Source organism: Sprattus sprattus, assembly GCF_963457725.1.
Source record: "Sprattus sprattus genome assembly, chromosome: 6".
Lineage (NCBI taxonomy): Eukaryota > Metazoa > Chordata > Actinopteri > Clupeiformes > Clupeidae > Sprattus > Sprattus sprattus.
This window is the reverse complement of record NC_137925.1, coordinates 29,345,913-29,370,936: the sequence shown is the minus strand read 5'-3', so window position 1 is coordinate 29,370,936 and position 25,024 is coordinate 29,345,913. Positions and strand designations below refer to the sequence as shown.

Genomic DNA, 25,024 nt, shown 5'->3' with positions numbered 1-25,024 from the left:
CTTTCATCATCCTTACCCTCTGAAAAGATTTATGTTTGATCTCATGAACCAAATCTCAGGAGGCTCTGTATCCCGTTTACAAAACAGAACGTTTCTGAATTGTGATGTCCATGGTCAAACTTGAACAGAATGTCTGTGTGATGTCCATGGTCAGACTTGAAGCTGCACTGCACTTACCGACTTTTGTCTCACTCTCGTTTTTTGTGCCCATTATGGACATTAGGGAGGAACTGATGTTTTGACGCTGTTTGTATTGTATTGAACCTTTTTTGCGGGGGGATCTCAAATAAACTGAATACAATTCCACATTCATTAAAATGTTGTATTCCTGATTGGGTTTTATATAATACATAACTTATCTGCTTTTGATATATTTTACAAAGCTTTCTTTCACAACTATGGCTGGAAGGTGTAACATACAGTATATTAAACATATAGGCTATGTAAGTGTTTGCTGTTCAATCAATTGGTAATTAATGATCATTTGGATTAAACTTTGTTCATACAAGACTGTATAGCCACTTCTATCAAACAAGGCTCATATAAACATAAAACAAGTACTTTACACTGAACAGAACTCTTGACACTGCCTCAAGCACCAGTTAGCTCAAGGCGGATCGGGGATATTAGACAAATGTTAAAATGTCAATGGCTGCCATGTCCCCTAAAAACTGTAAAGATGTATATATTGGCAAATTGACACTGCTTTGAAGACAAAACGACACACCAAATATTGATGCGATCTTTTTTTTGTTACAGCAGTTTGTATGTTGTCATTTCATAACTATTCATGTCATTGTAAAAAAAAAAGAAAAAAAAAAAGTTTCTACAATTTTTCTATGGTACAATATGTGTGCTTCTCTTTGCTTCTAGTTGTGACAATAACACATTGTCTCGTTGTTTCTCACCATGTGGAAAAGACCACAAGTCTGCATTGCCTGTCTTTATGTTTGACTTGGTCTATACACATATATACACAATAATAAATCTGTGGATTATACTGGTGACACAATATAGCCTTTTCGAATTGAACCAAAACTCAACAGAAGACTAATGGCATGTTTGACTAGCAGGGAGAGATGGGGACCTAACAATGGAACTGATTGTAACCTAGCAGTAATTCATTTAAAATTACCAACAGCAGTTTGGGCTTTTACTTAAGAAATGTAATCAATAATTCTACAAACACTTCTCTTTGAGGGATAGAAATGGGAAATCCTAAACCCAAATTCAGCTCTATGGAGGATTTCATAGTTGGACTCGTTCCCATCTACATTCCACCCACATTCCATGGAAGACAAATGTTAATATAATACTTTTATTAGAGCATATAATGTTTCAATTATATCATATCTTTTTGCATTTATAAAAGGTTTAACATCTCAGTTGAGACATGAGACAAAATTAAGACAAAAAGGCATCAATTACTCAAAGCAAAGCTTAAAGCAGCATGTGATCAGATAATGGATCTCTAAGAAAAGTTTTTGTCATGTATTTAGCTGATTACACACATCTCTGATCCAGACTGATTTTCAGGAGAATGAAATGGCCTTGCAGGCAATTGGTCAGTCTTGAATCTTGAGAATGTTTTTCTTTTCTAGGTCATTCATCTCCTTTAGAATGAGAGCAACATTGTAGCGCAATTCTTGGAACTTGGAAACAGGAATCTGGAAGAGATCACCACAGGTCATTAACTGGACAAAACAAACCACTTGATGAATAGATGCCAGCCACAATTTTGTCACTGCTACATACATTCTTTAGAATGAGTGTGTACATGGAATGCATTCAACCGTGATTGACTTAATACATAATATATAACTTAGGAACTTATATACTTTATACATCGTGATATAACTCATAATATACTTATGAGTTATGCCGTACAATGTACAATAACAAAGTTTCTCATGTCTTATTTTTATCTTGCCAAAAATGGCTCGCAATGGAATGCAAGTGAGTAAAACTACACAGTCTTTTTAACAGCCCCCAAAACACATACCCTGTTAGAACAAAAAAACATTAGAGACAAACTAGGATTTATTCTTTGGAGAGGTACACACTGGAATGCAACCTCAATTCTGAGCATAACAACATAATGATATATTTCACCAGCAGCAGCACCAACATTAGACTGTGGAGCCCAACAGAACCTTTGGGTTAGCTTGTAAAACGGTTTGTGCCATTGGTTTATGCTGTGCTTGATAGGACACTTATTCTCACTTCTTCTGTGAATGGAAACTTAATTCAATTGCAAAGGATTTGATGTGAGCTGAATCATGTCACATGACACATTCTGTTGCCTTAATGCCTAATCTTCACACTGTCTTGTGTTTACATATCATATAGTCACACAAGTGCACCTTAAAAAACAATCAGTCGCACGTGCCAGAAATAAAAAAGTAAGGAAATGCAACCACTTGGGTACAACTCTGGAGATCTGCTGTTGAATTGTGAGGTAACATTGAAACTGACATGGCATAAACGTGCAAAAGAATTTGAAACAGTAGTTTACCTCAAAGCAATGTCTGGTGTCATCTGACAACTGAATCTGCGTGAGTATGGAAGGTTGCAGAGCCCGGGAAATACAGCTTTATAGAAGAAAACAGATGTTTTGCTATACTACTTGAAAGAACTTGTAGTTACAAAAGGCTTAAATCAAAGCACCTGACTACTGAAATCAGAAAAGAAAGAATATACAGGATGATATTCACATACCCAGTCATGTTGACCATTCTATGCAGTTAGCATGCTAGTTAGAGAACATTGAGCTATACCTTGCTGAAATGGCGACATCTACTCTCCATGTGAAGTCCTTGATGCTAGGTAGCTGTGGAACCTGTTGAGTGCCTACAGTTTCCAGAACCATGCGTCTAAAAACAAATAACATTTATACGTTTCCATAAAACACAATCATGTATAATTGAACATTGTATAAGTATCAGGACATTCTTTGCATATTACATGAACCAATGATCAACTGTGCCTATAAAAGACATCCACACTGTCTTTTGATTGCTAATCAGCTGAAAACTTGTTCAACTACCATTCATAAACCTATGTGAGCTAGCTAAGTTCACTGTCAACATAGTTTCAAAGAAACAAACAATTGGTCAAGTGTGCCTGTATGCTTACAGTGCTCACAGAAGGTAGCTATTCCCAAAGAAAAATGGGTTTCACCCCCCTGCTCTGTTCTAAGTTAGCCACTCCCGCTTGGTTTCCCATGGACTGGTTGGCAACATCTCTCCCCCTGGCCTGGAGCACTGGTCTCAAAAAGAAACTGGATAGCGCATCCCATGGTTTCTGACAGTTTCAAAGTGAGGCCACACGCAAATCGTGGTGGCCAATTTGTTGGGACCACTTTCCTGCTTGAGACCAATGATTATGACGGGCGATGAATATTATATATAAGATATTTAATGAATTTGCATATTAAGCCTTATAGTAATTTCAAGTTTTCATAAACCTTGTTATAGAGCTTGTGTTTGCTTGAATACAAATATTGAAACTTGTTTCTCTATCGTATTTTATGTTGATGATTAGAACCTGGCAAATTGGTTACTTTATTTCAATAAATGTATGTATAAACACAAGTTTAATGGATATTTGCAAGCCAGAACATGAAAAGACACACTGTGGGAATGTATTTGTTATTTGTTTATTTGTGTAGAGTGGAACAAATACATTTCCACAGTGTGTATTTTCATGTTCTGGCTTGCAAATATCCATTAAACTTGTGTTTATACATAAGCATTTATACATAAGTCCTATGAAGCATGTAAAGAATTATTTGAATGGACAATTATCAAAGTAAATGTTTTAAAATGAGGATTAAGTCAATGTAAGTGTATGGATTATTAAGGTGATATTAAGGTGAGTATATTTTTCAAGTGGGTACCCACTTGGTGACCTCAACTATGCCTCCTATTTGCTAGAGGACTGTGATTAGATTTCTAAATGGCACAATTTCAGCATGCTCTTTTCAAAAAAGGAAAAGGAGTCAAAAGAGCGATAGGAGAAAAGCAAAAACACCCTTTTCTATTTGGAATGAATATAGCATATGGACTCCTTATTGTTTTTCTGGATGGTAGTTGTACAAGACTCAAATCAAAGACTCGATGATTTTGCACACTCTTCATGTCACACAGTGAAAAGCATTTCCACATGGCACGCTTTCTGCATCCTGCCCACTGTGAAACAATGCGTTGTGGCTAATAATTAACTACACACCCACTTCCACAAGGAAATGCAACTGTGATTGTGCCGCAGCACCAGACGGCTGTTGCATTCTGGAACTTATTAAATTCCATTGAGATTGTCCTTGTCTTCTCTCCACAGCAAGAGATGACAATCAATACTTTTCATTAATGCTACTATTCTGTGGTGGAATGTCTTTGTTCATGGGGGTTGGGCTTGGTCTTACGCAGTTCGTAAAAAGACATTGAAGAAGACACTTGTTCCAGAATGAGGTCCAATATCTGTAGGGACCATGTCCATGTTGTCAGACACTTGTAAATAAAACAAGTGGTTTACTTTCACGTGCATGCTTGTGTCATAGGATTCCATTGTACAGACGATTGGTGGTTGCTGGTTTTAGTGTTCTAACTCATTACTGCACTGATTTTAATAGTTTGCCCCAAGTAAAAATGTTGTCCTGAAATGTATATAGAAAATTGGGCCCAGGCTGAAAAATACCAAAGTTGCAAAAGACTGAGGGTGGCAGGGCTATGGCATGGAGGTGGTTCCTAACAAGAAGAAAAGGTTTACATGGACTGATCAATTGAAATTTGAAATCTATGGGTCCTCAAGCAAGCATTAATCATAACAAAGTCAGCAATAATGTTACCAGCTAGCCAATGACTGTTTCCTACAGCCTATTGGTCCATTTGAACTTGCATTACTTTTGAAAATTCTGTTGAAAAACAGAAAACCTATTTCTAAATAACATGTTATTATTACACACACACACACTCCCTTCTTCTATATCACACATTTATCCCATTCAGTCCATTAGTTAGGTACATCTATTTAGATTACATACTGTGTGTTTAACTTCTGATCATTTTGTGAATAAATTAGTTTGATTTGTATATGCTGGTTTATTTAATGTTGCACAAGAATGAATGAATGGAAACTTCTTCTATTTACTCACTATGAATAATAACATTTTGGTTGTAGTTATTAATGACATTATTAATCAGAGCTCCAAATAAAAAGTGACATATATTTTATGAGACTCACATATGAGATTATTTTGTGACTGATCTTTATTTTGTGTGACACTTTGTGTGGCGCCCCCATGTGTTCATCTTAATTGATCTGCTTTTGTGTTGAATAGTTGATGCCTATCCAATCGGGTGAGATCACCAACATGTTATTGGTGCTGTTGTCAGGATAGTACCAAAATTATCTTGGTGGCACTCATAAGGAAAGGTTTACTATTTCTACACAATTGCACGCACATTTATTCCGTGCCCATTTGATGTGTACCTATTGTACCTACAGTTTTGTAGTGTCAGAATTGTACGTTGTCTGTAGTTGTAACCGTAAGTGAGATGGTGTGTAAACATAGATCTAAATATATCTAAACGTGAGGCACATCTAGAGGATACTGTTATAAGAGAACGTACTAAGTTTAGTCTAAATACATAGAGGGGAAAAATAGATTGAAATCACTTAAGTCGAAAAGTACCTTACCGGTTTCCAAACACAACACTAGAAAAGTCTGTTATACACTCCTCTGATATTCTGCAATAAGAAAATCATCATATTTACACATTGATCAAATCAATTAAGATATTGACATCTTGATAAATTGGAGAAATTTATACCTAAGTGCTCGCAAGTCCTCTTGGAACACCTTTAAAAAAAAAAGATTCAAGCATTAGGCTATGGAGATGATGGGGCTTGTCCATCAGAATTCTATCGCTAAGTGTATGATTGATTTCACTCTTGATCACCTCATGTTTTAATGACGACTTCGGAAGGCGTAAAGCTTCTTTCAGCAGACCAAACATTCCTGCGATGATGTGACTTAATTTCTCTTCAGTGACAATGCCACTTTCAAGGATGGCGTTCATAGCTTCACAGCAGTCTTTCCCTTCGATTGTGCTCACCACAGCTGTGAAAAGAACAGGCAAGAACACATTATTTATTTATTCATCTATCTATTTATACAGACACATATTTAAGCAATACGGTTCGAGAGGCAGTACTGTATCGTCAATAATGTACTTGTTCGAGGGTGTTGTTAGGCCGACGCGCAGCAGAGGGCCAGCAAACCCTCAAACAAGTACATTATTGACGATACAGTACCGACTTGAGTACCGTATTGCTTTTATAACACGGTTGCCAGCGACATTTTAAATATTAAGTACAATTGAAATATAAATAGTAAGCTGCCTTTCAGCACAAAAAAGTTGTAGCCACCAAACATTGGAAAACGCATTTCAGTAGCCTAGAGAAAATAGTCCCCCTTTGTGTGGCTGTTGCTATGCAACAGACAAACAGCATTGGGAACATCACGTCTGTTAGCCTAGAACCAAAAGTTTGTTGATGATTAGCTAGGAGATCAACATTGATCTCGCACCATTTTAGTCATTCACATTGCTCATTTTATAAAGTTGCCATTAAAAAAACTAAAACGACAATGGGACACTTTCAACATTCGTGTAGCACATAAACAACTAACCGAGTCAATGTAGACATATAAAAAGTTGTGTAGATAGCTTAATTCACATAAAATATGTCCCACTGACAGGCTCCCAACACGCCGCCATCTTGGTTCGATTTCGAATCTACTGTTATTTTTGAGTGCGCAGTGATATGGAACGCTCAGGTAAATGTAAACAGGTCGTACAGTACCTTTATTGCTGAATAAAGCACACCCCGTGACTCACTCTAAACCAATCAGAATGCTTGATTTCATCTACCCTGTTATAATCCCTTATAAGCATCAAATACATATAAAACAGTTGAATATATTGTCTATAACAATACAATTCTGGAAAACCTCATGTATACCTAATCAACGCATACCGTATCTGCAGACATACGTAGCATATGAGATTTGGATATGTGTAAACCTTCAAAAGGCTGGTTATATTTGTAATGACATCATAGTCTTGAATCTCTTAACTGAGCAGACCTGTTGAAAAGATTTTTGGCCAACCAATCAGTAATCCTGGAGGAAGTTGAGCCAATGCCTTAATCAGCATTTACGAAAAAAGAGATTTCAGGAATGCAGTGAAGAGTGGTTATAACTTTACCTATATGTAAAGGTGGAGATTACCTCACATGGTTTTACCTATATGTAAGGGTGGAGATTACTTCACATGGTTTTACCTATATGTAAGGGTGGAGATAACCTCACATGGTTATACCTATATGTAAGGCTGGAGATTTCCTCACGTGGTTATAAATATACCTATATGCAAGGGTGGAGATTTCCTCGTGCACACCCACATTTCCAACTGAAGTGGAATAGTATTCTTGTGTCTCAAAACAGCTAAACTAGTCAACTAGTGAAAATATAATATTAGTTCTGATAGACCTGTTGATCCCATTTTATCCCCAGGCTACCAGACTATTCTGTTTGCTTTTTTATTATTTTTTTTTATGAAGGACAATGATGAATCATTAGTTTTTTAATGATCCAAATTCCATAATTTTTTTCCCCAGTTTTCATTTCAATTCAGTTTTCCTTTGTAAATGTGCAAAATATCTTTATTATTATGGGGTATTGAGTGTAGATTGGTGAGGGAAAAAATAAATGTAAAAGATTCAGCATAAGGCTGCAAAATAACTAAATGTGAAAAAAGTGAAGGGGTCTGAATACTTTCTGAATGCACTGTAGGTGTGTAAGGGTTTCAAAATAGTTTGGAGAGACTTTAGTCTTACTTTGAGGATAATGTAATCAGTAACAACGTTTATTAAACATTTATTAAACATTTGGAAGGTCTGTATTTATTTTATTACCTCCACCTGTGTGGTTGTGTTTCCGGTTCGGTTTTTATTGCAAGCCACACTGTGCAACATGACTAATACACTTAGGTACCACATCAAGTTTGATGTATGTAGAATGAATGACTGAAACACCTGCTGAAACGTGGGTTCAGAGGCAGTGACTCTTTGATTTCATGCTGGATTATTTTTTGCTGGTGAGTAGATGTATGTAGTATTAGCAGTCTCAATGTCAGATGGTCATCCTAAATTTCTGACAGTCAAAATTTTATCCCAGGCTATCTTTGGTTGCAAGACTGACAACGGCCATCTTTGAACCTATCTCACAGTGCAACAAAGGACCACCTTTTTGGAGTCAAAAGGCATTGCTGTGTTTCTTTCATGTTGGACATCTTAAATCTGGGACAGCCAAAAATCGCTGAATATATTGGGCTTTAGGGAGACTGTACTCACGTGGAAAAAACATTCTCTGTGTAGAATGTTTGTTTCTGGTTTGCTCCCTTTTGTTTGTCGATGTCAATTTTGAATCTGCTGAGGTTGACTAGTTACCAAGTTAGTTAGCTTAAACAAATGTTAAAGTCCAGAAGTACCATAGACAGTTTTGAAAAAGTTGCTAGAATAAATGCTTAAAAGAACACTGTGCCAGTGCAAAACACATCACATGGACACAGGCCCTTATGGTACTTCAGTTAAAACATAATGAAAATTGTATTGAAAAAACATCTATGTTTAAGATGAAAAAGCTCCATTAATTAAAGATCCTAGCCTCAACATGTCAATGTGAGGCTCTTCATATGATATGCGACATATGAGCGAAATAAGCAGCCAACGCCATGACAGAGTGTTTTCACCTTGGAACTGCAGTGTACGAGACAGCCTGGGTTTCATACGTCACATACCTAAGGGTGGGGCTTTACTCATCATTAGCATAAGAGCTTTCAGAGGAAAAGCCAGGTTACATTATTTGAAGGCCAAGAAGGTTTTTTTTATGATTTTTGAAAAAAAAAACTTCTAAATATGTAATTTTGAGGAACAGAGATGAGTTCTTGCATTGCCCCGACTTATTTTAGAATCAAAATTAAATCCAAACAAAACAGTAGATATTTATTGTGAAGTTTGAGTAAGGTAACAACATGATCAATCACTGGGACAATCAATATTCTACCAGACAATTAGTTGGATTTCTGGCATGTCAGAAAGTTTCGTCCGCTGTCTTGAAGGGTCATTATAAATACCACACTTCTCTCTGGGCAGGTGGTTCTAACGTGGCACTCCAAGTGTGGTGATTGGTCAGACTGTCAGACTGTATTTGACACACACTTACACTGTTCTTGTTCTATTTGACACACACTTACACTGTTCTTGTAACATCATTGACCTCACCTCAGAGACAAGACAGAGATGCAATCTGTACCAAGAGTACACTGGTAAGTATCAGAAGTCTTTTTAGAAATGGCTTGTGTCTAGGGTTACAAGTCGTCATGAATCCTTTTCGTGGAAGCGTTTACAATCGGAATGTGTGACTTATGGCCCAGGGTGAAAATCCTACCCTTTCTTCATTTGTCAATCTGCAATTTTAGGTATAGTGGTATCTGAACAAAAATCAATGATCAGTCAGATCATTTGCTTAATTATCATCAATATCATCATAATGATGTTGCCCACAGGATTGTGTTAAAAAAAACTCACAATTCCCTCTAAACAAGTACATGCAATTGATAAACATAAACCTGACATTTCATCTATGGAAAATTGGTGATGTAAGAATTGAAAAATCATGGTAAAACAACAGAAAAACTCTTAACTGCTCAAGGGGTTCACATACTTTCAAGCGGCACTGTGGATATGTCCATTCTATTCCACTATGGCTATTTTAATAACAATGCGTAATTGTTAATGATACAAAATATTCTCTTATTTATTATTATTAACTCCAGAGGTAGGCTATTCCAGAGGGTTGGAGCATAGTAACTAAAGGCACCGCGTGTAGCATTGGTGTTCATTCTTGGGGTCGTGAGAAGACATTTATTTGAGGACCTTAGGCAACGCGATGGATCATAGACAGAAATCAAATCGGAAACATAGGGTGGGGCAAGGCCGTTAAGTGATTTATAGACAAGAAGGAGTATTTTAAACTCAATCCTTTATTGTACAGGGAGCCAGTGAAGTGATTTGTTAGACCAGCGTAGAGTGCGTTGCAGTAATCTAACCGACTTGAGATAAATGCATGAACTAAAAGACAGAAAGCCACGGAAATATTTCTGAGGTGGTAAAAGGCTGTCTTAGTAATGTTCGGCGGCGGTTCCTTCATAGGGGCGATTTGTGCGACGCACTACCAAACACGGAGTTGTTTTTTTTTTTTTGTATCTAGTTGTTAGGGCGGGTGATTAATCTGCTGTATGCAAGCTGGTTGTATATGTCATTGTCCAATCAGATTAAGGTTGCGCCTGGTGTTGCCATGCCCATTTGGGGCGATTTCTGTCAAGCCCAAATTTGCACCAGAACTCTCCCATTGACATTCATGGTACGTCCGTTTTTTTCAAAAATCATGCTCCCAATACATTTTCTATGAGGGTTTATGTGCTCGCACAAACAACGTGCTTTCGTCATCTGTCTGTTGCGCGGGAACATGAACATTCTACGAAGAAGATGGCGAGTGTCAAGTGCAATACTGTAGTGTCTCTGAGAGAAGTGCCCTTTAGTCGTCGTACTAATGCGGAGAAGGAAGCGATAAAACAGCTAGGACCCCCTAGACCTGATTTAAACATCAAGCAAGTGTCAACGAAAAGGGAGAAGGCCTACACACGATCTTTTAAAAATAACTGGTACCACAGAAAAACCTGGCTAGCCGGCTGTGATGTAGCCAATGCTCTTTTTTGCTACCCCTGCCTTCTCTTCCACCCAGAAAACAACACGGCAGACGGTACAGCGTGGACAATAAAAGGGGTAACAGATATGCAACATCTGTCTGAGAAAGTTAAAAAGCACGAGAAGGCAAAAAACCACATGGACAGCTGTCTGAAGTTTTCAGCTTTAGGGAGAGTGAACATTGCTACAAAGCTGGATGAGGGGTATCGGCTAGCAGTGCTTCGTCACAACGATGAGGTGATCAAGAACCGCCACATACTCAATCGGCTCATCCAGTGTGTGAAGTTTTGCGGCATTTTTGAGCTGGCTTTGCGAGGCAAAGACAAAACCGAGGGCGCCGCCAACCCTGGTATTTTTCGGGGCCTTGTCGATTTTGTGGCACAGTTGGATGAGGTGTTTGATGAGCACCTGAAAACGGCAAGTGTATTAAAGGGCACATCCAAGACGATTCAAAACGAACTGCTGGGGTGTATGCTGGGTGTGGTGAAGGAACGGATTGTCGAGGAGGTGAAGGCTGCGAAGTTTGTAGCCATCCAGGCTGACGAGACCACCGATGTCAGCACGCAGACTCAGCTGGTTCTTGTTCTCCGATACATCGACGGCAAGTATGCAGTGCATGAACGTTTTTTTGAGTTTCTTCCCCTCACCGAGTCAACGGCGACCTCTATAGCGAATGTGATCCTGGAGCGACTGAACAGTCTGTTTTCCGACGACGAGAGAGAGAAACTAATCGCTCAAGCGTATGATGGTGCCAGTGTGATGAGGGGAGAGAAGGCTGGTGTGCAGCAAAAGGTGCGTGAACACTTCAAAAATGCACATTATGTGCATTGTTACACACACCAACTGAACCTGATCATGCAGCAAGCCACATCCAACATAAGCAAAGTGAAGGTTTTTTTCTCTGAGCTGAGTGGGATTTCGAGTTTTTTTTCCCGTTCACCCAAGAGGACCAGCATTCTCGATCAGGTCGTCGCCCGGAGACTGCCGAGGGCTTCAGCTACAAGATGGAATTTCAACAGCAGGATCGTCAACACTGTCAGTGAGAATCGAGCCGACCTCATTGAATGTTTCGAAACCATCATGACATCCGGTTCATTTGACCAACCCACAGTGAGAGGCATCTGGGTTCATCCGAATGCTGCAAGATGAAGACTTTTTTTCTTGAGCATTTTTCACAACATCATGCCCCGTGTGGACATCCTGTACCAGCAACTCCAGCAGAAGGACATCGATGCAGTACTCATCCAGCGGGCCCTCCAGAGGTTCACAAGCAGTGTGCAGGCCATAAGGTAAGATAAGAATATATTGATAACTATGTTGTACCAATAATGATTAATTAAATTATGCCAATAATGATTAATTAAATGTAGCCTCTGTGGTGTAGTCTAGTTTGTTGAAATGACTGCACTAGCTTAAAATCCTTTGCAAAACTAAAGAAAAGTTGTGAACTAAAGAGTTCTGTGTGTGTTTAATGTTGTTAAAAGGATACAGTGAAATAATGGTGTTTCAAATGGATAAACAGCCTGTAGCATGTAGACTACACAACAGCAAATGGCCCAACTAACAAAAAAAAGGTCCAGGGAGAACCAGCTGCCAAACAATCAAGGACAGCGTTGGGAGAGGAAGAAAAGCAGAGGATGGCTAAAGAGATCTGTGACACCATCTTGGCTCACTGCAAGGAGCGGTTTTCCTTCACCGACCACCTAGTTAGTGCCACCTTACTGCAAGGAGATCTGTTTGGAAGGTACTGCCATTCATTTCCAACCGAAGCGCTGCATGCCACTGTGAAGGCATACCCCATGCTGGATCAAGCAAAGCTGCACACAGAGCTCTCCCTCATCTTCGAAAACCCAGAGTTTAGGGGATGTTGTGGTGCACTGGCACTTTACCAGCTGCTCATGTCCTACAACCTACAGGACACGTTCTCAGAGACTGTTGCTCTGTTGAACATCATTATCACCACACCCATGACCACCTCTGAAGCAGAGAGATGCTTCTCAACTTTGAAGAGTATAAAGACCTTCCTGCGCAACTCCATGGGCCAGGAACGTCTTAACGCCCTGGCCATGCTTTCAATGGAACGGAAACTTGTCCTTAGCATGCCTGACTTCAATGAGAGAGTCATTGACTGCTTTGCTGCATTAAAAGAGAGACTCTCACACACACACACACACACACACACACTCTCTCTCTGACCGTCTTTCTCTCAGTAACAATATCAAGCTCTTTTCACCTGTTGTGTATTTTGCCAGATTTTGTATTAAACAAAGCAGTGTTAAGGTTGCTTTTTTCAATTGCAGTATAACATTGCCATGCTTGAATATTTCAGTGTGAGGTTAGTGAGTCATGTTTTCTTTTAGAGTAGACCTTGTTCAGCAAATTGCTTATCACATGTACCTCATTTAGTTTCCTTTTAAATGCCTCCTCAGTTTCTTTGCCAGTGCTCAGTCTTGGGATTGTCAGCAGGGGCCGGTATTTCAAAACTTGTAATCCAGATCAGAATGATCCGGATAACCAAATCCCCCTGTCCTCAGCCACGGATCAACCTGATCTATCCCGGTATTTCAAAACTTTGCTGGATTGGATCAGTGATCCTGATACCGGCAGATTGGGATGTCCAAATCCGTCCCGCCCCCTGGATCACAGACAGGAAACAGGAAACGGAGCGAACTTTTTACCAGAAAAAGGAGAAGCTAACACAAATTTTGTCACTAAATTAAAGTATAATCTTGGTCAGTGTTGATGCGTCCTTAGACTAGATGAAAGGCACTCATTATATTGAGTTTACCAATTACGTAAATCAGCACAAAGTTGAAAGAAGAGCTCGGCGATCTCTAATTAAGCAGAGTTCGCGCTAATGCGAGCTAACACTGCTCCATTGACTCCTGTGTGAAGGAGCTAACAAGCTAGTAAATAGGCTAGCGTCTGTATGTCGCGGTCCACAGTCCATTTGAATGCATTCACTCGCAAGGCATTGTGTGTAGATTTCAAAATGTGTTGTACATATCTTTTTAGGAAACAGTTGTCAACAAAAGGGACAGTCCTAAAACCTTAATATTTGTTTTTCTTTACAGATGTTTGTGGAAAGAGAGCAGGCAGTTAACATAGACCTGCTCCAAATGGCATAACCTTTTGAGCTTTGGCTATGAAAATTAAGTGTGTGTGCTGAATGCATGTTAATAAATAAATTTGACTGATTTCAGTGGATTCTTTTATCAGTATAACTTAACAAAAAACTGTTACTTAAATAAGGCATTCATATTCAGACTTTCACTGTGTTTTCTGAAAAAGAAAGGAAAGTGCAACGAAAATAAACATTGATCAAACAGCAGTGAATTGTAGTATCAAACAAAGAACTTTGGGAGAAGTTACACTTAAACTGTTCAAACCTTTACATGTAATCTCCCTCAAATCCACCTCTGAGGTGGGATCAGGGTGATCCTGATTTTTAGGATCAAACTGATCCAGATTTCCCACTTAAATTTTGAAATACTCAACAGCAGTGTTTAATCCAGATCAAAGGCAGGAATGGATTCCCAAATCTGAATCTGAATCTTCAGGATCAGATTTGCTTTGAAATACCCGTTTTTAGGATCTGATCAGGATTCAATCCAATCCAGGAGGATTAATCCTGTTGGATCATTTTGAAATACCGGCCCCTGCAGATCACTTGACTTGTAAATTGATGTTTCTCTTGTACTCTGTTCTCTGAATATTTTTTGTCTTTTTGGACTCTGAATGTTTACACCTTGCTAAGACTGTGACCTTTTTTTTATTTTTGAGAAAAAGCTTACTTGTGGATGTTGGATATTCTTTGATATTTTTCCATTGGATCTTCTGTGTTGGATTTTTGTATTGTGACTTTTTACTGCTACCTACTGAGCATTTTGAACTGTGGCAAAATATTTTGGACATCCTTCTTTTTGTATCTTGCTGGTCTACCATCGTGCCTTTGTTCAAGCACCTTTTTGACTTTGACTTCCCTTGTCTGCCTCTCTGCAATTGAGTCTCTCCTTTGGTCTTTTGGTAAACTGTCAGCCTGCTTAATTAATATCTGATACCTAAATTTATAGGCACTAACAAGTTAGGGAAATGGTCTTGCTACCTAGACAAATATACCTCAGTCCTATGGACTTTTATGGTACTTATGGACATAACAGGGGGAAATTGCACCACCTGAAAAAAATGTCAGGAGCCGCCACTGGTAATGTTAGATATATGCTTTTGAAAATTAAGATCTGCATCAAGAGTCACTCCTACATTTTTAACATTCTCACATGGTTTTGCCCAGAGGGAGGTTAGAATTCGTTGAAAGTGATTTCTCAGGGCCTTAGGGCCTACAACCAGAATCTCTGTCATGGCATCATTTAGCCTTAGAACATTTTGGGCCATCCAATTTTTAATGTCGGAGAGTGAGGTCATTTACAGGACTGGGGTCATCAGAGGAGATGGATAAGTAAAGTTGGGTATCATCAGCATATGAATGGTAGGAGATGTTGTGTTGCCGAATGATAGATTCAAGTGGAAACATGTACAAATTAAAAAGCAAAGGACCAAGAATTGACCCCTGAGGAACCCCATATAAGATGGGCCTTACATCAGAAGAGAGGCCATTGATAGAAACTGAAAAGGATCTCCCGCTTAATTAGGATGAGATCCAATCAAGAGCTGTACCCTGCTGTCCAACTGAGTGCTGAAGACGTTGAAGAAGAACAGCATGATCAATTGTATCAAATGCAGCGCTTAAATCAAGGAGAACGAGAATCATTATTTTTGATTGTCAGTCGCAATTCGAAGATCATTTACGACTCTGACTAGCACAGTCTCTGTGCTGTGTTTACCCTAAACCCAGATTGAAAGGCATCAAATATGGAATTTTGAGACAGAAAGGTGCAAAGTTGCCTATGGACAACCTTCTCTAGAATTTTGCCTAAGAAAAGCAAGTTAGAGATAGGCCTATAACTCTCATAAGCCAAGGGGTCGAGCGTAGGTTTTTTTATAAGTGGTGTAACAATGGCATGTTTGAGGCAACCAGGGAATGTTCCAGATAGCTGGGAGGTATTGACAATATGAAGTATGTCAGCTGACAAGCAGCTGAAGACTTGTTTGAACAGTTTAGTAGGTACAGGGTCGAGGGAGCAAGTAGCTGAACCTAATTTTTGGACGACTTCTTCCAACTCACTCAGATGGATTGGAGTAAAATTGAGGATAGTAACCATATTATTGGGCAGAGGTAGGCTAAGAGATTGAGGATTGAAGCCATTAATGAAAGATTATGTGATACTGCTCCTGATAGTTGAAATGTTTTCATTGAAAAATGGAGCAAACTGATTGCACTTCTCTTCAGTGTGGAGCTCATAGGGTATCAAACGCGGAGGATTGATTAGTCTGTCAATGGTATTAAACAGGACTTTAGAATTATTTGAACTATCTGATATAATCTGAGAGAAGTACTGTCGTCAAGCTTTTTTCATTTCACAGTTGTACATAAGCAAATGACTCTTATAGTTCATAAGGTCAACCTGTGATTTAGTCTTGCACCATTTACGTTCATATTTGCGGCATAATCTTTTAAGGAGGCTTTTGTTTTCTTGAGTACCGGGGCCCCCCAGGGCTGCGTACTCAGTCCCCTCCAGTACTCCCTGTACACGCAGGACTGTGTGGCAACACACAGTTCTAAAATCATCCTTAAGCTGCAGACGACACTACCATCCTGGGTCTCATCTCTAACAACGATGAGACCGCCTATAGAGATGAGGTAAGGGGCTTGGTAGCATTGTGCCAAGACAACAACTTGTCTCTCAACGTCTGCAAAACGAAGGAGATGATTGTGGATTTCAGGAGGCTGCAGGGGGGGGGGGGGGGGTCACGAGTCACGACCCCATATCAGGGGGATCAGGGGGTTCACTGGATCAGCAAGACTGATCCAGTGAACAGTCGCCACCACAATTTACTCCCTGCTCCCCACTCATACAATACACTTCCTACATACAGTATATTTGTACAATTTTTTTCTTTTCCTTAATTTAATATTCCTCACATCTTCACACTCACTTTAAACTGCTACTAGCCCTTCTTGTACTTTAAATTGTTGTATGTTAAATGTTAAATGTTATATGTTATATGTTTTATTGTTATAGTGTTATAGTGTTATATGTTATTTTTGGTATTACTTTGTTATCTGTATGACGTCTACTGCGTAGATGATGATGCTGACCAAGTCTTAAGAATTCGCTCCTAATAGTTGAAATGAATTTCGCTGTTTGGTGCATGCGACAATAGCTGTTTAGCATGTACATTAATGATTTACCATCAGTGTGTCCCTCTATTAATGTGCAAATGTAGCCTATGCAGATGACACTGTTCTTTATATACATGCAAAAACCAAAGAATAGGCTGCCACTAAACTAACCGCAGCATTGGTCCATGTCTCTGACTGGCTAAAAAACGTCATCCCTACACTTGAACACAAATAAAACAGTCTGTATGTTCCTCTCCAAGAAATCATCAAATACACCACCCCCTGATGTCTTTATTGAAGGAGAAAAGCTCACAGCTGTATCTGATTTTGAATCCCTGGGATCATTTTAGATTAATGAAAGATGATGTGATCACTGCTCCTGATAGTTGAAATGTTTTCACTGAAAAATGGAGCAAACTGATTGCACTTCTCTTCAGTGGGGTATCATCCTGCTGCTAGGGATCTATGGCCACACTGCCAATCCAGTAAAGGTGTGGATGAAGGACCACCAGGTCAGGACCCTGTCATGGCCAGCCCAATTCCCAGACCTGAATCCCATTAAAAACCTCTGAAATGTGATCAAAAGGAAGATGGATGGTCACAAGCCATGAAAATAAGCAGAGTTGCTTGAATTTTTGCGCCAGGAGTAGTATAAAGTAACCCAACGGCAACGTGAAAGACTGGTAGAGAGCATGCCAAAACACATGAAAGATGTGATTGTAAATCAAGGTTATTCCACCAAATATTGATTTCTGAACACTTCCTAAGTTAAAGCATTAGTATTGTGTACTTTAAAAATGAATACGAACTTGTTTTCTTTGCATTATTCGAGATCTGAAAGCACTGCATCTTTTTTGCTATTTTGACCAATTGTAATTTTTCTGCAAATAAATGCTCTAAATGACAATATTTTTATTTGAAATTTTGTAGAAATGTTGAAAGTAGTTTATAGAATAAACTAAAATGTTCAATTTACTTTAACTCATACCAATTAATAGTAAAACCAGAGAAACTGATAATTATGGTCTCTTAATTTTTTCCGCGGCTGTATATTTGTAAAAAAAAAAAAAAAAATCTTGATTTAATATTCCTCACTTCATCACACTCACTTTAAACTGCTGCTAGCCCCTCTTGTACTTTAAATTGCTGTGTGTTAATGTTTAATGTTATATGTTTTATTGTTATAGTGTATGTTATTTTTGGTATTACTTTGTTATCTGTATGACGTCTACTGCGTAGATGATGATGCTGGCCAAGTCTTAAGAATTCGCTCCTAATAGTTGAAATGTTTTCACTGAAAAATGGAGCAAACTGATTGCACTTCTCTTCAGTGGGGTATCATCCAGCTGCTCGGGATCTATGGTTGGGCAGTTGTTTTATTGGTGAGATTAGGTTTTTGGATATGAGAACTTGCATGTGACATTGAAAGGATTGGCACAATAGCACAAGGTGTCTAACTAAAATTACCAGGACAAATGAGCAGTGGCGCAACTCACAAGGAGCGCGGACAGGGGGTGTCAGCCTACTATGGTGAGCAGGGCACGTGACTTGTAGTCCATTCATGAAGCGAAATGAGCAATTTTCCAATTTTGTAAACAAGGCAAAATATTGCTTGCATTTTTCAGTAAGTAGGTTATCTCGGTACAGAAACTGGAAAATATATATTTTTGGTCGAAAACCCACTGATATGGCTTCGCAGTATAAACAGTCGTAGTATAGGCTACATTTTGTCTCAAAATGACTGCAAAGTGGTTGTTTTAACGACATAACGATAATGGTTTTTGACTTACACAAAACTTAATTCTTCATTGAAGGCCATGAAAAGCACGATCAGCAACTGGATATCATCATTCCAATTAACGTTATGAGACGATCCAAAAACTACCAACCTTTAAGTATGGAGCGAAACTGTTCCTTATCCAGTTCTTTCAGATATTTTGACATAATCTCAACCTCTGGAAGTACTCCACCACAGAGAAAGGTGACATTATCGCCCACGGCACCACCAGCTTTCCCATATCCTGATGCCATAGTGTTCCACCTCTCACCGTAGGGATGCAAACGCCAGTAATAGACACTTGATATGAGAATAACTACAGATGGGTTGCTCGACACACGTCTCGAGTTATCAAAGCAACACTACTTAGAAGCTGCAGCGATCTGGCTTAACTTCCGGCAGCATTTAGAAAAAAGATATACCAAAATAAAGGTCTTCAATCAGTTTTCGTGTTGAAGAAACGTCAAATAACCATAACCAGCATAACCATGATAATTATAATTATATATATATAAAAAAATTGACTAATAAAGGACCAACTCAGGGAACAGGGAACAATTCCTAAACCAACCGGCAAAATTGTATTATGTTCAATAGAAAGATACTGTGTGGGCAGGGGTTAAAGTGGGCCGGATAAATAAATAGATTATTAAAAAAAAAAAAAAAAAATGTAATGTTAAGGCCAGTCCACACCATATACCCCTTTTCCACCAAAGCTGGCTCTGGGCTGGTTCTGGGCTGGTGCTTATGCGGTTCGGTGCTGGTTCTTATCTTGGAACCGGCTTGCTTTTCCACCGACTGAGAGCCAGAGTAGGGCTAGCTACGTCTTAAAATCACGTCATATGCCTCCGTTGTCCTTGTCGATGCCGAATCGTAGTCCGTCTACCGGATAGTAGTCGCGCATGCGTCAACTTTGCGACACTGTTACAACGAGCCAGGTAGTGTGGTTGCCCTGGGGATGAGTGAACGCCAGAAGAAGGGTATCGCTAGTTTACAGCATTAGGCTCAATATCAACATATCTGGCTTGTCTTAACGCATAATGTAGGTGTATTTAACATAATGTTTTATGTAAGGGATAATGTATAGAACGCAGGTCATTGTCGGGAAAATAAGCCCCGACAGGGCGAACAGCACCCCGACGCGAAGCGGAGGGGTGTTGCTTCACCGTGAAGGGGCTTATTTTCCCGACAATGACCGGCGTTCTACACATTATCCCGCTTATTTTACGGCTAAAACAAAAAAAATAACTCAACAGTGTGTCTTTTTACAATGTATTTGTTTTTGTTACTATACGTAGTGTTAAAAAGCAGAGAAATAGTTCGCCAAAGACGTTGAACTTCAAAGACAGTTGAACATTCTTTAGAACACAGCTGCTCAACCGTCCCCTGAAACTCCCTTGATAAGATACCGTACTACTTGCGGAGTGCTACGAAAGATGTGAATCAGAGGCAAAAAGGCCACTTTCCTTGACAGCGGTCATTAAGTCCATAGCAACGGTCAGTTATCGGAAAATAGTTGACCGCAGAACGTTGGGAAGCCCCATTCAAGTGAATGGAGAATTCTACAGCATTAAAAAGAGCCGTGTAATAAAATGTTGTAAACGGTTAACAGCATAAGGCCATAACGCATAATACCGGCACATTTAATGTTATATTTAATTGTATTGTAAACGGTTAACAGCATAAGGCTCAACGTCAACATATGGGGCTGGTCTTAACGCATAATACCGTTACATTTAATGTTACATTTAATTGTTGTAAACGGTTAACAGCATAAGGCTCATCGTCAACATATGGGGCTATTTTGTATTACTGTTACTAGTAATGAATGCACTGCTTAACTAATAATTTAATAAACATGAAGCTTAACATCATAAACCTTGGTGGATTTCAAACGTAAATACATGCGCTTGTCATTCCACCTCATGCTGTACGTAGGCTACACCACCATGTTAAGGACACTAAAGAAGGCTATCAGTTTCATTCTCAACATTTTGAGTTGGGCAAATTCATGAACTGTTCTCTGTCAGGGAGCCTTATTATCAAAGAACACACAGACTGCTGCAGACTAGGGTATGTGCCACGTACACTACTCTGTGGCACTTCACATTATATAATATATTCCTAAAATACATTCATATGTATGCCTCTGTATGGGCTCGGAATTAATTGGATTTTTTTGTATGAAAGAAAATGCATACATAAAACACCATGGAGTTATCCTTCCCCCACAACGCCTTTGTCTTTATTCTTATCAAGGGAAGACAGACACCATCGGGTAACGTTTAAATAATAATTCGTTTATTTACAAAATATTTACAAAAGTCAGTACGTGAGAAGGACGGTCAAATAAATTGTCATGCACGTCAGTAATGTAGACTGTGTAGTGCATAACGGAAATTCAGCAACTCAATGCAAAAAAAATTCTGTCTGCAATCTTGACATTCCTGCGCTCTCCAGGATCTTAATGGTTGTCTGAAAAAAAAGTTAATGATTACATCACTTTGGTGGTCCAAATAGGGCTATAGACCAAATATAAGTGTTTAATGGATTGTTTTACTATTGAATAGATATGAAATAGACTATGAAATGGAAATATTGTTAGATAAATTATGTTTGTTTGTTACAATCAAGGTTATCTATGGTTATGTGCACCCGTGGCATTTCAGCATACATTGACCATACCTCTGGGAGCATGATGTCAAACACAAAATCAATGAGGTCCATTCTTCCTGCCTTGATTTGGGCTCCGATGCCTGTTACCTCTTCGATTGCTTTTAGGAGCTCATAGGTCTATTCAAGTAAATCAATATACAGTTGAGAGCAAAATTAGAGAACAATCTACTATTTGTTCAGCCTTCAGCATTTGCAAGCAAAGGACACTCTATTAGTGAGTGCAAAGCTGGTTAGTAAACATCAATTAAAAAAAAACAATAGAGATACATTTAAGTAAACAACTAACAGTAGGTAATATTGCCACTTTTCATTTACCTGCTTGCCACTGAAAATTCCTGATTTGGGCTTCAGGTGTTGCCTCAATTCGTTGGAACATCCGGGGTTCCGCCACAAAAACATCCGGTTGGAAAGGATCCTTCCACTGATTAGGTCCTCATATAAGCTCTGAAATAAAAGGTTCAAGCCAGGGCACACAAATAGGCTAAGAGCCATGATAGAGAATGTAATTAATAACCACACACTTTATGTAAAGTCACCTTGATTTGGTCCTTGCTGAAGACCGCAAGAACCCCCTCTCTTTCTGCGGTATCCACGATCCTGCCGACATAGAGTGAAAACATGAGGGCTCCCAGCTATTGCGCAAATGCTCATCAACTTCAGTAGATATAGACAACATATGGCATAGGGGCCAGATGTTGTCCTCAGAGTATTTCAACAAAATGGTGTAGTACCATCTCGGTGTCATCAATTTTGCAACCACAGTTGATTTTCTGGGAATTGATGGCACCAGCACAGTCTTTGTGCAGCCAACCCCTACACCACTGGCACTGCACCCACTCGATGCAGTCTGCATCAGGATGGAAGACTCTAACCAAATGAATTATATGTCATTTGGACAGGGTACTTGTTGTAGTTTAACAAGGATAAAAGAGGCTCATGGGTAAAATCTATGATACATTTTTTTGTTACTTTGGCTGTAATCACACACCAATAGGGGAATCATTTAACCCACCTCCGTCCTTTGTGTGTCTGAAATTGGCAGAGGAGCATTCCCTCTGCTAGGCACTGCCTTTCATTTGGAACCCCCTCTACATTTTTCGCCTGGACAAGTACATTTGCAACCATCATGCAGATACAGTGTGATAAATTGTGTTTTCATGTCCCTTAAATCAGTTTTACCTGTTATGTGTATAACATCTGGATAACTAACCTTTGTGCCTTGCTTAAGGGTCTTGCTCACCCTGAGCAAAGGCAAGTACCTCCCTTCGAGGAGCTCCCGACTCTCCTTGGTCCATGAAGCAAAGGCTTGTCCATGTCTAAAAATAAATTATGTAATTTCAAGTAGTTTTCTTCAGACTAGACATCACAAAGAAACCTTCTGAAACCTTAACTTCAACCTCATGCTTACCCTTCAATTGCAAATATCTGCAATAGCTGTACACACCACCACCTGCGTATTTGTGGCATGTCATTCTAAAAATGTGATTCAAGACAAGAAATGTATTTAGTTCCGAGACATTTGACCTGTGTCTTCACTTTTCTATTTAAAGAAAAAAAAACTGAAATTGAAGATACCTCGGAGAAGTGAAAGGGGGTGGAGGTGCACAAGCAGAGGGCATACTGTGAAAAATAACAAAAAAGAAACAGCAAACATTAAGTAAGTAGTTACAAACAACAATTAATGGTTGCCAAGACGTTTCTAATTCATTATTTTATGCCACACACTAGTGAAACTTCAGTCAAATCAGCTGCTATTGTACATAGATGTCTGTTTGCGTTTAAGTGGCTTTTCAAAGAAAATGCCACTTTCAACATCAAGAAGAACTACAAGTACTATGTATGTAAATAATAAGCATATCTTACCATCAACATGAAAATGCCACACGAATTCCCTGATGTTTGTGTGGGGAATTCCTGGTAAAATGAAAAGCCAAAAGAAATTAGTTAAGAAGGCAGCACCATTCTCCATTTTTTCCAAAGTTAAAGAATAATTGAACCCCTGTGAAGTTTGTTGTACACACCTCGAGATCCACACCAGTCTTCTCCGTCCATTCGCCCGCCTCAATGGAGCATGCCACCTGTCTGTACAGTCTGTACAGGTACAGTAGCATACACACAGTAAGAACACTGACCATATTGTTTTGTAGCCTGGGAACAAGGCTACCGGGGAAACCAGCCACGGAACAGGGCTTGTTAACAGAATTTTAACCCATTAATGACAAACTAGAATTGGCAACCAAATTAAGAATTGTTGTTGCTCATATCTACCCTAACTACCATGCCATGTTTTAAAGTTAAATTTGTGTGTGACTCGAAATATCACAAACATATTTCTCTGGTCTCTGGTCATTAATGGGTTATGTAGGTCGTAGAACAGGACCACCTCTGGAACTCAGAGGAATGTGTGAGGGCTAGGAACAAGCCAAAAACTATTGCCATTATCACAACCTAAATACTTTGCGGTAGGACTCATCTCCAAATCCGTTTGGATTCAGAGAGTCGAGGTACAACACCTGCCGCTGAGCTACCAATAAGACCTGCAATAGGTTTAAAAAACAAATTTTCCTTACATTTAATTGCATTCAAAATATAAAAATCTTATTCTTAAAATGGTAGAAAAATGAAAAATTGTACTCAACACAGAGGAGGTAGTGGTTTACTGCCCCATCCTGTCTGCTCCAAGCAGGAAAGATTATGACATCCTTCTGTCTCAGGTTGTTCTGTTTGCATTAGCAAAAGCAGGTTTTAATGGTTTAATCACATAACATTTTTTCATCTCTGATGCTTTTAGATGTCTCCAACCTACTGGCAGGGTTGGCAGTGGGTCCATGACTTTCCACGTAGGGACCACATAAAGGTCCACAATGTGGACGGATTTCCCCTGTTTATTGAAATAATACAAAACCATAATTAACTCTGAGGTTTAATACTTAGTGAAGAGATCAATTACAAAAGAACATAATTAATAACATTACATTTCTCTCCGCAGCCTCTTCAATCAGCCTGAAACAGGCATTTCCAATCTAGTATTAAAGGGGAAAAAAAACATTTTTCAAAAGCCATCAGTGGTGTCAAAAGTACACACATTCGTTACTTAAGTAAAAGTATTGATACTGGAGTTTAAAAATACTTTGGTAAAAGTTGAAGTATTGACGTAACCTCTTTACTCAAGTAAAAGTAAAAAAGTACAGGCTCTAAAATGTACTTAAAGTATAAAAGTAAAAAGTAAAAAAGAAAAAAAAAACATTTAAAGGTAAACTAGTTGGACTTAATATAATTGACACGACTGTAAGAAAAAAGAAGCTTAATTTAATAGCTGATTAGTGCTACATGGGGCCCAAGGCATGGTAAAAAATGTCATACAAAAATATAATAATGCTGTCAAAGACAACAAACTAGAAGAGCATGTTTTTCTCAAACTTTATTGGAATTCAAGTAGACCTCTACCCCATTTGCACATTCGTCTCTATTCAAGGGCCTTTGCAGTCTTCGCATATTCT

At 38.9% G+C, this 25,024-nt stretch overlaps 1 protein-coding gene across 2 annotated transcripts; it reads right to left on the bottom strand.

The window, feature by feature from the left end:
• Positions 1-1,305: 1,305 nt before the first annotated feature.
• On the bottom strand, positions 1,306-19,153 carry commd5 (COMM domain containing 5). Of its 2 annotated transcripts, XM_080841052.1 has the most exons (7): positions 18,961-19,153; positions 5,961-6,121; positions 5,832-5,860; positions 5,698-5,748; positions 2,778-2,873; positions 2,516-2,591; positions 1,306-1,667 (listed from the first exon to the last, which is right to left on the bottom strand). In XM_080841052.1, the coding sequence occupies exons 1-7, from the start codon at positions 19,100-19,102 to the stop codon at positions 1,566-1,568; spliced, it is 657 nt and encodes a 218-aa protein (XP_080697178.1). In that variant the 5' UTR covers positions 19,103-19,153; the 3' UTR covers positions 1,306-1,565. The 2 variants fall into 2 exon arrangements, with proteins under 2 accessions (XP_080697178.1, XP_080697179.1); XM_080841053.1 differs by lacking the exon at positions 5,698-5,748.
• Between the last annotated feature and the right edge of the window lie 5,871 nt (positions 19,154-25,024).